The sequence below is a fragment of the Folsomia candida genome, unplaced genomic scaffold, assembly GCF_002217175.1.
Source record: "Folsomia candida strain VU population unplaced genomic scaffold, ASM221717v1 Fcan01_Sc007, whole genome shotgun sequence".
Lineage (NCBI taxonomy): Eukaryota > Metazoa > Arthropoda > Collembola > Entomobryomorpha > Isotomidae > Folsomia > Folsomia candida.
This window is the reverse complement of record NW_019091199.1, coordinates 1929175-1943251: the sequence shown is the minus strand read 5'-3', so window position 1 is coordinate 1943251 and position 14077 is coordinate 1929175. Positions and strand designations below refer to the sequence as shown.

At 39.0% G+C, this 14077-nt stretch overlaps 1 protein-coding gene across 11 annotated transcripts in view; it reads left to right on the top strand.

Moving 5' to 3' along the window:
• Nucleotides 1–2063: 2063 nt before the first annotated feature.
• Nucleotides 2064–14077, top strand: part of LOC110852515 (probable serine/threonine-protein kinase DDB_G0282963) — a 75782-nt gene continuing 63768 nt past the window's right edge. For 4 of the 11 annotated variants that reach the window (XR_004835346.1, XR_002548136.2, XR_004835345.1 and 1 more), the window contains exons 1-2: nt 9369–9518; nt 11420–12917. Coding sequence is in view for 7 of the 11 variants with exons in the window: in XM_022100606.2 (XP_021956298.1) it covers nt 11464–12917 (1454 nt within the window). In the remaining 4 variants the exon portion in view is untranslated. Of the gene's footprint in view, nt 2681–9365; nt 9519–11419; nt 12918–14077 lie in introns of those variants that run through there. The other 7 variants (XM_022100612.2, XM_022100608.2, XM_022100611.2 and 4 more) reach the window with 5 other exon arrangements.

Below are 14077 nucleotides of genomic sequence, written 5' to 3'. Positions count from 1 at the left end.
ACCCACACCCATTCCACGAGGAGGAAGCAGCCAGAAGGCGCAAGTTCAACGCTCAAATTACAAGGTTTACCAGAAATCTGGTCTGTTTTCATGGTTTTCATAAAAAGGGTGGATAAACGGTTTAAAAGCTTATTGGTCTCCATTTGCACCAAGTAATGAAGTGCTGTGGATGCGTCAAGTGTACGGGATAATGAAACTTGTAGATCAGACGGGATTGGAGTTGAAGGGTTAAAAGCTGTGATGTCAGAAGATATTATTCAACGAGCTAGTCTATCTAATAACAAGCACGAGTAATAATATTGTAAAGTTATTTGGTTTTTCAGCTTCTAAAAAAATATGGAATAATTGAATTAGAAAACGTCTTTGTTGGAGTGGGAAATCTTGAAACCAAGTTTCTTCCGATCTGCTTTATTAAGAGCGAACAAAAACTGGTGTCGTTTGTGTGCTTTCCTCAATTCTTTTTAAGATTATGTTGCGCATCTATTAAAATACATCTTGCCTCGTAGTACTTATTTGTGTATAGCGTTTGTCATTAGTTGAAACATCAAACTCAACTACCTGCAGTAGAATAACTCTGAACTTGGCATTGCACTCTCGTTCATTTATGCTAATATTTTAGCCTTGTACTATAACTGCACAATAAAGCTCAAATTTACCCCTCAATGTAGATATTAACTTCAAAATGAGAACTTCAACTTTGGAAACGTTCTAAATTGCTTTATGTAGCATATATTTAGAATTAGTTAAGCTGTTACTATTCCTTGGTCTTACCGAAAACATGTTATACTAAAGTAACATGTAGTGACGGTTGTTGTAATTTTGTGACCAAAACTACACTAGACTTTCCAGAAAACAAAGTCAGTTTATGGCACCTTGGTTATAAAGTACAGCTCAACTTGTTAACTCGGTTTTGCTGGTGAGTCCTTGTACGGTTGTAACCTTGTGTCGAACTTTTCCAGAGTGGAGGAGGTGTCCTCAGGTCGATTGGAAACGGCCGGAGTACACCTCTCCTGGGGTTTCTAAGTGAAGTGCAAGTCCACAATACATATATTTCCAGTCTTCTCGTTCGAGCAAAATGTACAGAGAAAGAGAAAGTTCATGATTCGCACAGATCTGGTCCGGACTTTTGTCGAAATCTCTCCCATAACCTTCACATGACCAAATATTATTGCCCGAGAGGGATATTTGTCCAGCACTTTCGGTGCAAAAATAATGCTGATACGAACACTAATTCATTATTAAGCAGGGAATAAATGTGTTGCTCTTCAGTTGGAGGAGCTAATAAATAAATTTTAATAAATCATGCAATAAGTATCTTCAGGTAACATTTTAAATCGCATATGTCTGAAGAGCAGAAGCTAGAGTTTGACTCCCAATATTGTCATTTCTTAATTTGATTTGTATACGTACAATAAAGTTAAGAATCATGAGGCCCAAGTTTTTTGATAAAGGGAAAGAAGTTTGGTAATAACTTTGTTATTGAATTGAGTGTGCATACATACACCTCAACTTTCTCCAACTATTATGAGGGCCTTCTGATACAAGGTACATATATACATACACTGATACAAAAAGCAAGAAATACTTCAAGTTTGATGCGGTTGCTGTAAAAATTACAAAGGAATTGTCAATCTGATGTGAAATCTAATTTGGTTGGCATATGATAATGGTGCCTGTTTACGTGCATACTCATGTGTAATAACAAGTTGGAGAAAACCATGATCTGGCTGAGCGAGGACTGGTCAGGCTGGAGAGGCAGCAGCTTTGTAAAGAAAGAAAGATGAGAATGAGTACAAATCGTCCCCTCCTCATCTCCGTCGATGAATGTGCAAACATCTTTTGCTGGGATTCAGAATTCAGTTAGCTCACAATTTCATCCCCGTCTCGCAGTCGTCTCCTCTCCAAGCAAAGCTGCAAAGATGCACGGCTCATGCTGGCTGCTTCTGCTGCTGCCTGGATTTGGTGCACAGTGACACTTTGTTTCCAAAGGGAAAGTAGGAAAGAAAACTTTCGGAGGGACAGAGTCGTCTCAAAACAAGGAGCGGATACGAAGCACTCGGCCAGTTAACATAACATGGTTCACTCCAGTTCATGGGAAAGTGAGTGAGTGACTTTGAGATTCCCTGCTTTTCGGGATCAGTTCTTTGCTGGTGGTGGTTCCAAGCACATGCACGTTACGGTTCTGCCCCAAGTTGGAGAGAGTTGTGCGACTGAGTTGACTTTCACCCCTCGTGCTCTTCTATTTTTATGGGAGCAGTTTCTCTTGTGGGGTCAGCTCCTTAACGAATTCCAGTCGTTAGTTGACTTTCGTTTTTTTGAGAACAGCAAAAGGTCATCTCCTCGTAAAAGGTGGGGATCCTTCCTCCTCGCACAGAGACTCTTAATGCCATTATACACATACAAACAAATCAGGGAGAAGTGAAAGCTGAGACTGTTCATTCGTAAAAATGTCGTGCTCGCCAATAGGAAAGCTACTTTATCCTCGTCTCTCTTAAGGAAAATTTGCTACTGCAGTTTTACCCCATGGCAGACTGGAGAAAGTGTATGGTAGAGACAACAACGGTTTTGTAAGGTGTATTATCACTTTGATAAATAAACGGTTATTCTTATAAACATTGGTGTTTCGTGAAATTGAATTGCAAGTATTGTCAGATTATTTCGAAATTCTGGCAATAATCTGGTAAGTCAAAACTTGAATTGTATTATTTTGATACTATAATTGTAGTTATAATGTATTTACTAGATAATTGGCTAACAGGGCAATTATAGAATAATTTTGTTACACAGCAATTCTATTTGATTGTTCTTCAAAAATGCTCTGTTCTTTGAATTCTTTTTGGAGTGTGTAATTTATAATCAAAATTAGTTTCAAATTCAAGTTATGAAAACATAAAATGAGTGCAAATTCTACCACGTTGACTGTCGTTATAATTTAATTGTGATATTGATATCCAATCAAAAACTTTATACGTTAGCTTTTTAGAATTCTATAAAAATTCGTGTAATTGAACTGATATACTTTGGTACGATGCTCTACGACTTTGTCATTATAATATAACACGCATTCTGATATGTCCAAATGTGTGTACCACTACGTGCATACATTAAAATATATATATATAGTACCGATATGTATTGTATGTATCTTATCGTATAATATATATGTATGCAAGGTGTGGACATGCTTCCTTCTCCTGAAAATTCGTGTAGTAACATTGCTTTCACTCTTGACAAATGTTCATAAATGCTGGATGTCTTCTTCATAACTGATTTATTGGCAATGTGACACAGACTCAAAAGACGCAGAGAATTGGGCTATATTTCATTCTTCGTCATATCGATTTAGCACCTTTCTATTTTCCTGAATTTATACATGTGTAACAATCAAAGATGTGCTTCACATGTTTCGCACTAAACCATAGCTATGTATGTAATAGTTACATCTGTAGAAATTTGAAAAAATATCCAGAATTTTATGCATGGCAGTCAGCATAATCCAAGTAACAATCCCTCTCTGACCTCTCAAGGTTTAAACGAATCTTTGTTTGGCGACTAGGTAAAAAATGTGGAAAGCTAATAGTGTGTAATTTTGAGCCTAAAATTTGTTTGCTTTAGTACTTTGTATTCTCTTGGGGGTACATGTGCATCTTATTTTGAATGCAAATGTAAACACCGTAAAATAATAATGACAAAAGCCGTCATTGTTCTAATGAAAAAAATCAGGGGTTTCTGTTTGCGTTTGCATTTCTTCCCACTTGTACACACACACAGTCGTATAACGAAGAAGAGCTCAAGGCAATTCTTCACTTGGAGATGCAATCCTCGCATAAATTTACGTCCACTTGCTTCATTCTTCAAACCCATTTGTGTTCACATTCGTGGCGTTTTTCTCTGTTCTCATTGTAGTGTTTCTCTCTGTCGGCGGAAGACGAGTCCAACAGTCCAATTCCACTAGAGTACCAACAGTATTTCACTGGATGAGCTGGAGCATTTTGATGCTTAACATTCATTAACTTTGGAAAACGATTAGAAAGTTCGAGACGAGTCGAACTAGTTGATTGCTATGCTTTACTCTTGTGTCGAGATCTTAAACGCATGCAGACAACTTCCAGTCTAAGCAATGTTTTTATGTGTTAAAGTCTAATAAGTAGCTAACAAATTTGCATTCATTTACCTTGAGTTGATGCATTTTGAACAGAAGTCACGCTTAAAATGATTCTCAACTGTCTTAACTCTACAGAAAAGATTAACACGCAAGGAAAAGGAAACTCGTGTAGAAATTGCTGTAGGTCCAGAGTTTCATAAAAGTCCCATAAAACGGGTAAATAATTCAGTGCAATATTTGAAATGCTAATTTTAATGAGAAGATTGTCTTATGCTAAATATGATCTAAGCTATTTGAAGCTGGCTTCAAATCTGCTTACCTGAATTTTTAGTTAATCTGCATCCACATTTAAGCATACATATCCTTTTATTTTAGTAGGCAGTGTAAGTACAAGTGGCTAAAATTACTGCATCAGATATGCTTGAACCATCAAAGGTAAAGTGTTTAAGTATTAGATAACTGTGCAAGTAAAGCGCAGTTTGAATGTTGGCATAACCTAAATGGTTGGACTTGCTATTCTCAGCTCTCTGTCGAGTCAAGTGCTAACAGATAGGCGCAGCAATATTTCATTTTGTTTGATTTACTTAATTCGTCTTTATCAGCCAACGATTGTTGTTCCATTGTGTCGCAAGGGTTGTTTTCCATTTGCTCGTATACGTATATGTAAGCTGAGCACATTTGATAGTGTGAGCTCATTGCAACGATATTCATTTTTATTGCGGTAATAATTCAGTAGAAATTCTGAACTTTTACACTGCTTCATACGATCATGTCGAAAGTACTTATTTTATAAGTGGTATGATTTAAGGCCTAAATGTGAATCTTGTAAAATTCCATAATTTCACCACGAGCAGTACACCTGGTTTAGCGTGCATTATTTATCCTTGTAATATCCAGCTGAATCCGTAAAGTTAGAAAATGCTAAGAATTTAATAGCTCTCCCCACTTCACCCTTCGGAATCCAGATCCACTTGCTCGAAATAAAGATATTCATACATAAAATGCAAACGCTGCATGAAAAGTTGGAGGAAAAAAGAAAAGGGTGAAGTTTGAGACGCAATAGTACATAGATTGGATCAGAGAAGTATAGAATATTATTCGGAAATGGATCCTATGGGGTTGATAGCTTGCTGTGAATGAGCTCATTCAGGGGAGAAATTGAGCCAAATTTGTTCAACTTACGGATAGTTTGATGTTACCGATGTTTCTGTCTGTACCATTCTAGATATGAAAATATATTGACTTTATATGGTCCCCAATTGTCATATTTTCTTAAATTATGTACAGTACATTTTGTTTGTCCAAATTCAGATCGGGTGGTATAGTCCTTACCCGACATAAATATTCGGGAACTTAAAAATATCAACCATTTTTACTTTCCTACAAATTTTGACAATAGGGCACAATTAACATGGAAGTTTCTCGATGCTATTTGAATAATTTGTGTGAATAACATCACGTTTTCCTTCCTACTTATGAAAGGTCTATGGTGGATCAGATGGCCTAGACCATTTTTGAAATCGAGTTCATGCAGATAATGCGATCCAATGAATCAAGAATATGGAGGAATAAGAATGTGGGTGAATGTTATGTATGAGGAATCGATGGATAAGTGTAGTGGGTTCTCTTATGACCTCGAATATATTAGCATGAGCAGAGTATCGAAAGATGTGAAATGAAGAAATTTCGTAGTCTTTTGAGGTTCCAAATTTGTTGAAACGATCCGGATCTAGTGTTGAGCAGCAGCGTTTCATTTGCTCCGACAGTGCTACTAGATTCGATTTGATACGGATGAATGGGAGATAAAGAAAGCTAGTCTGGTGACGTGGCGGAAGAGTCGTCGACGGGAAAACGATGACCAGATCAAGATCAGCAGCAGCAGATACAATTACTTTTGACTTTGTTGTTTCCTTCATTCACACTCGGAATGGGTTCTGGCTTTGTACACAATTTACGCACGATGCAACCCTTTTCAATCTCAAAACCGGCAAAAATAAAATACACGATAAAGGAAATACCAGATTTCCACTTTGAATTTGTTGGGAGTAAAGGTTCCAAATCTAATCCAACCACCAACTCCCTCGTTTTTTGCTCTCTCTCTCTCTCTCTCTTTCACTCCTGTAAGTGAGAGTGAGAAGAGAATAAAGAAACAAATCCGAATTTTACAGGAGAAAGGAAAATCATCTCGTTCACTCTCTTGAGCAAACCTAATAGAAACTTGTGCTGCTGCTGCTGGCTGCAAATGTGCTGGTGCGATTCATGATTCAAAATCTTTGCACGTATTCCAGGCATATTTTCCTATATTGTCCCACATTTTGGCACGTGTGTGTTCCATTCTTCACGGATAAAAGACAAAGTTCATTAGATTCTTGCTCATTTTGTAGGTATGTAGATATGTATGCACTTGCAGCCTATACATTTGTGCCCATATATATACCCATATCTACACGTCTCAAGTTTATTAATGAAATAATGTAGCAAATTTTCGGGACACTGGAAGTAGGTCGTCGTACGTATGTACATACTGGTTTGTGTGCCTTTTCGATTGTGGTATTATGAAATTTTAGGAAAGGCGACCCCTAACCGGCAAATTCTGTCACTGCCACACCACATCAAACAAGAAATATAAGGCTTCGGGTGAATTGAACTGCGCAATTTCGGCATTATCATGTTAGATAAGTTATCACAACAAAAAACCCTTCATCAGCAGGAATCGGACGAGTATTTGCTAAAGTCAAACAACGTTGTTTCAGTCAATTTTCATATTTGCCAAAGGTTTTAATCACTCAACAATTGGGTTGGCATTACTGATGACTGATCCAACCAAACAGATACGTAGGTGCCGTCGTAGATTTTAACCAGAATGATGAGTCGCTGGAGGGGAGATTCAACAAGTTGAGAGCAGATCAAAAGCCAAACGCCAACCAACCAGCGAGTGATGATAATTAATGGAGTGCGATGATAAGACTGCAGCTTGTACATAGATAAAGAAGAGAAAGAATGACGGATGTTGAGCATATCGCGAGTTAACACGAGGCCAATAGGAAAAACTAATCATTTGTAGAACGCGTATGCTTAAGTATATTGGACGAACGTATGCATGCAACACGACGGACTGATATCCACCCCATTTCCATTTAGCTATTGAACTGGGGAAGAGATAATAGTGAAACAAAAGATGCTCATATCTTTGAATGAACTCGGTTTGTGCTAGAAAATTCCGAACGTATGTACATACATCCGTACGTATGCATGATCGTAGTGACAGTTTGTGCACATATTTTGTCTGGATACTGCTTTGGGGGCTGCTGGCAAGTGACAAAGTTGCAAAAAAGTTTGCATTTCGCATCAGTTTCAAAAGCAAAGAATGGTTCTTTGCCATTCAGTGTCATGCATGTGTGTACATAGTTCATGGATGGATGGATGAGTTGTATGAGGAAAGGAAGCAAAGGGTTTTGACAATGTTGAGATTTTCTAGCACTCATTTACTCATGCCCTATTACTCTTCTCTTCATCATTATCCTCATGCAGATACAGTGCACACTTGCTCACTTTATTTTGGTTCGTTTATTCTACTTGGGTTATTATGCCGTTCGTTATGCTGCTGGTGTGCGCCATGTACTACTTCATAAAACCATTAAAAACAGTTTGCGCGTTGTTGTTGGCTTAGATTAGTAATTCTGGATCTACTCATGTCCTCTGTGTGTCACCATTATTATATCCGTCACAGTTGGCGTTGGTCGTTCTCAGTCAGTTTCAGCTGCTGATTATGAGCTTCCTTAATGCTAATTTTATGTGTGCTCAACAAAAACGTGATTGTTACTTCATCTCGGTTGGTGAGACTCAGGAGGAGGAGAATAAGAGTTGACTTACCACGACCTTAAACTAATAATTAGCGTACAATTGCGTTACAAGTTAGACTTGTTAGCATCTTAAAATTAGCAGATCTGCACCTCCTAACTAACAAGTAATAAGTCTTGCAGAGGAGTATCTATTCTGAATCTAGCACTCGCATTTCCTGACAATTTATACTTCACATTTCATGCAAGATTTGTATGTGAGAATGAGTTTGTTCATTTTAGATAGATAACGACACGAGTGAAAAGGGAGTTTACAGTCGTCTGTGGCGTTTCTGTTTATTTGTTAAGAGAGATATATACATTTAGTTGGTACACTGTGTTTATCATGAAAATACTTTGTGCTTTAACATGATATTATTGGTGGCAAATGCAATGGGAGGCCAGAGAGAGGAGCATAATAAATACTTGAGTTATATGATGCATTGCATTGAATGAGTTGAAGCGCTGCTGAGCTGCAGTTATTTTATAAAAGTTTGTGCTTGTATTTATTACATCCCCCTTCAGCTCATCATCGTGTGTGTATTGGTTTGTGGGATGAAAACTGAATTGGCTGGAGCGAGCGACGGCATGGTGAAGTTTATTCGTTTGGCTTGAATCGAGATAAATATTAGGGTCTCCCAAGTTTGTAAAAAAGATCTGAAAAAGCGAAAAGCTAAAAAATCTGAAATCCGCTTTTTTCGCTCAATACTTGACTGTTCCGATTTTTTATCGCTTGAATACTCAGGAGCAGAGAATGGGTGGTCAAGAAACTTTGGAGTTTCTTTTAAAATTTAAATTTGCTTCATGTTGGATATGATAAAACAACTATCTAAGATCATGTAAATCCAAAAATTACCAAAATGGGATGAAAATAGGATTTTTGGCAAAGGTTTGAATGCGGTAGTTTTAGTGGTTGCAATGCTTTTCAGGGGGTGTGGCGGGCGCAGGTGGGGCAATGGAATAAAATCCTCCCTCACTTTTCATACACTCACCTGATATTGCAATATATTCCATAGGGCATCAAAATCGGGCGATGTCCCCTTAAACATGTCTCTGAGAGACTGATTTTTCACTCAAAGTAGTAAAAAGAGCGAAAAAATCACCTTAAAGTAGATTTTATTTTTGAGCAGAAAAAGCGGAAAAAAGATCGGAATCGCATGCGCAGTGCGGTTTACAAAAAGAGCGAAAAAATCGTGAGCGGAAAAAGCGATTTTTTTTACAAAGTTGGGACACCCTATTATATCGCTAATACCGTCACCATCCATCCATCCTGGAATTCCTGTCCAGAGATTGATAGCTCATGGTGGCCATCGTGGATGTTCTGGTGGTTGCTTGTGGTCTGCATTTCTGCTGTTTGTTCAAGTTGAATTGACGTTGAAGTGTTTTGTGTGGTGGTCCCCTCTGCCTGGTAAATTTGTATGTTCTCCCACAATTTACAGTTGAAATCGTGTCGCAGCGGTGTACCCAACGGAAAGTAAAACTAGTGTGGGTTGTAATTACCAAGTGAATTATTTATTACTGCCGATAAGTCGTAGTTTTAAACTTCGTTTCAACGGTGCCAACCATTTGTTAAGGTAAGTGAGCTAAATATGGGGAGGAACTAAGGATAGCAATTATGTAAAATGTAAATACTGGCGGCAATTAGATATTTAGTTTAGTAGTATTTATTAACAACTTGTAAGAAAATATTGGGTTTAATATCAAAAAGGTGTGTGCGTCTCAACATTAGTGCACGTGTTTGTGTAGAAATTATTGCGATGTGGTGAATAATGTTGAAACTTCCACTTTCCCACAAAGGTGAATCGGTCACTGTGTGAAGGAATAACGTTTCTGCTCGATAGTCGTCTAAGAAGTATTGTTCAATCGTATTTAATACACATGCATGAAGGAGTATAATAATATTCTTATTGTTTTATTTACGCGTAGCCCGGTTCCCAAGTCGTCTCACACTTCCGTTTGCACTCATATCAAAGACTAGTTTCTCAGCAATAATGGAAGAAAAGTACTCGTTGACATGTAGCACTACTGCTGCATTTTAGCTCGTTTCCCTTTCCGTTCATTTCTGCATGCATGTGGATACATTATTGAGTACAAGACAGCAATCTTTTATGATACCGACGGACTGTACTTTGACACTCCGCCGTAATCTAGCCGTTTAAGTCCGTTCTGATGATGTGAGATTGTTGGCCAACTAAAGATTTGCCATATTTTGTACTGAGAAACGACTAAATACATTCGTGCGTGTTGTTAAAATCGTCTGGTGGAAACAATTTGATGCACATTATCGACGTTGAATATTATAGGGTGCAGAAAGTTATATAACGAAACTTTTTTTAGTGAATATTGCACTCAAGGTGGTACTCTTTATGCACCACGAAACATTTTATTTCAGCAATAATTGGTTTGTAATAATCTTCATGCTCCGTAATAACAGTGGCAGCGACGACTTAGACAATAATGGGATTTTATAGAAGGTTTTGAAAACCGATACAGGGCGAAAGAGGAGAAGAAGGTGGATTGAGTTGAGTGAAGGAGGATGATATCAACTTGCAAGAACGAGAGCTCATTAACGATGACGATGAAGGTGTCAAATTGAAACGCTCTTTTGCAGCTAGATTTCTTTTCACTCGGGGTGGCGTATTTTTCACTTTTCATACACATTATTTTGTATCTCTTATTATTGAGAACGGATGTATTCAGCAGCTGAATTCCTAGTTTGTGATAAAATTTCAACTGGAAAGTGTGGAATATCTTCGGAAATAAATAGGACTTGATATCCATTTACGACAATAGGAGCTATTACTTGAGTGACAAGACCGACACAATTCTGAAGCGCATAATAATGTTGACTATTTTGGCACCTCCTCGCATGCCATCCATCCCTCTGTTCTCCATCCATCCCGAATTCAGAACTGTCTGTCCGGGTAACACCACTTTTACTGAGGTGGCATTAAATATATGAGTCGACAGCCGGCTTTTCGACGACTCGTACAGCTAAAATCTTTGGCGATTGTGAAAAGAAAATATTATTATGCAACATGGAGGAAGCCTTGTTCTGCCCATCCATGCACTGTAAATAATGTGATGCGTGGGCAGCATGCATGCGCTCGATCTGCACCAAGTATGCATTTTGAAAGTTGACTCGAGCAATTTTAGAGAACAAAGTATTAAATTCATGAAAAAGTTTAAATACGCCCCACGTCTGCAAGTTTTCAGATTACTTTACTCACTCCGACCACATACGTATGTGTATTTGTAGGTTTGTGTTGAGTTAAAAATATGAGTGAAAGAATTCCAAAAAAAGTATAGTAAATTTGCTTAACAAGCTAAACTTGGTTGAGATTTACAGGACAACTTGCACATTAGGCAAGATTTTGAAAGGGTGTAATAACTCGTCTCTCTCTCTCTCCACAATAATAATAAACCATGTTCTTTGTGTGTTTTTTATCTTTATTTTCTTGTTTGTGGTTTCCAGAACTCGAGGCTCAGCAATGAGCCATTGCGTCTTCCGTTCGAGAAATGACCACTACTAGCGAATCGTCCCCTCCTGTGCATTTGCAGTGCTTGAACAATTGTTTAAGTGAAAAATTGTCGGGCGGTGATTCTCCTTGTGAACAACAGATTTTAGATTCGAGTTCCTCTTTGGAAAAGTGTCCCACGAATAACAATAACAATAATACGACAAACTCTAATTCCAATACAGTTCATTTCAAGTGTACTCAGAGACAAGAACAAGAGCAGCAGCAACAGCAGAATACGGGGTGCAGCCAAAATAGTTTCAGTTCGGCAAGAGCATCTCCGGTGTCTAGTCCATGTATCATTAACTCCACGATCGCATCCGTGTCAAACGCCTGCTGTGCCCAACTGAGCTACAATAATTGTAAAAGTACAAGTTCTTCCTCCTCGTCTTGTGCTTCTGGTGGTGGGACTGTTGTAACAAGTGGACCTGAATTGTCACCAGCATTCGAATCCGCAAACGCCTCCTCCTCCCCTGGACGTGAACGTGCTCTTACGCAAGACTATAGTGCTGCACGAGAAGGAAACAACCGAACTGGCTTAAAAATCACTGAGAACCATTTGTCCACTAAAGTCCTTCGTAATAAAAGTGTGCCCTACTGTGTGCCCTACTCAATTCCGAATTCTGGTCTGGGAGGACTGTCCACACTGGTGAAACAAAACCAGGACAAGAGTAATCACTCCCAAGCGAATTCCTCTCCTTTGGCTGCTTCCACTGCGCCGACATACAGTGGAAGTGGTTCAACTTTAGCAGCCAAATCCTTTATTGCGTCGACTACGTCTTCTTCTCATGACGAGGATCAAGTCATGTTTGATGAGCGTCCAAATAGCGTCAGTGGAGTGGTGCACGAGACTAACCTTAGTAATAACCCTCATCTGATGGGTTCAACCTCTCTTCTCCTGTCAAGCAGTGCTAGGATCACTTCTTCTGGTGGCACTGGCGGCGGCGGCAGCGGTGTCAACTCCAACGGTATCCATTCCAATAATATGGTAATCAAAGCTGGAGAACCCAACGGGAACAGCATTGAGCTTGACAATCAGTTTCATCACAAAAACCATCACCACCACGTACATCATTTCCACCAACAGCACCACCAATCCAACGGGAGTAGTAATAGTATTAGCGGAACGGGTGATTGCTGCCTTGGTCATCTCAACGGGCCCTCAACCAACAACTCGTCCATCGCCACGGGTGAAAGTATGGGGATCATGCAGCCTCACGATAACTTTGGCATCGTCGTCGGTGGTCTTAATAACCAACACAGTAATAGCAATCAAAATAATCAAATGTGCCACAACGGACTTTTCCAATGTGTGCATAATTGTGGTGGTGGTGGAATGTCGCTGGCCACGGGTAATGGGAGTATGGGGAGCATCAGTGGAAACAGCAACGGGGCTGGAAGTATGACATCCCCAGGAGGTAGCCTCAATGAACATGACTGTGATGACGATGACAAGTAAGCACTTAGCCCTACTCTTTATTTTCCTTTTATTATTGCATTATATTAGGTTTGCCATCTCCAGAGTGCAGTCGTAATAGGCACCAAACATAACTCATGTCTCGACTTTCTCCGACTCACACATGCAGTGTCTGCAACAGCGACGACAATCAAAAACTTTGTTGTAAATGGAATAACAGCAGGAGTTCAACTGATCGTGGTATAACTCGCTCTGTGCGCTCACACTTCTCATTACGGACACGCATCCATCCATCCTCCCGCTACATCCATATAGTCACACTTCTTCGGAACAATAGCGCTTCGAGTTCAACTCTGGCCTTGTTTGGAGGGGAAGGGAGAAAGTGTCCAGGTAGATGTCTGATAGGTTCGAAATGAGAGCACACAAAAAACTTACCATTTTCCACTGGGACATCACTTTCTTTGTTCCTCGATGGGCCTGACCTTTTTACTTTCACCTGAGCACCAACCTGCGGTTCTTTTCTCTCTCTTTCTCCACAATAAGTCCTGCACTCTTTTTTTTACTGTGTACAATTTCATTCCACCCGCAGCCATATAAATCTTACGTAAGGTTGTGGGACAGTCCAAGTACACCTTTTATCGGCAGGTTAATGAAGTAATAAAATGTTTATTGTACATATATTTCCCAACACCAGGAATTTTACATTCGAACACTTTAATTTAAAATGTTCCACATTTAAATGGTTAATGACCAGTTAAACTTTTTACTTTTGTGATGTTTGATAGAATTTGATGGGAGTAGAGAAAAAAGTATATTAGATTTTTCTCATCATCTAATGGTTATTATCTTTTAACTACGAACGTCAAACATATTCCCCGAGGAAATTCTCACCCGTCTTACTCTCTCGGAAAAATTGATTTGACAGATTGTGATTGCAAGTGAGTGCTCGAGTCTCTGTATCTTGCTGATTGAGCCTCCTTCCCGTTTTGGGTTTATCTTCTTGAGAGTTTTTGGGCTGGAGGAAGTAGTACATTAAGTTTGAGTCGAATTTATCACTTCATATCCCGTCCTTCTCTCTGTGTGTACATATATTACTCCTACTTCGTTCCTGCTTAGAGTACCCTATATTTAAATGGTTATTGCACGAACTTTTGGAGGTTTTAATAAAATGCATGACGTTGGAGCTGCCCGTTCTTTA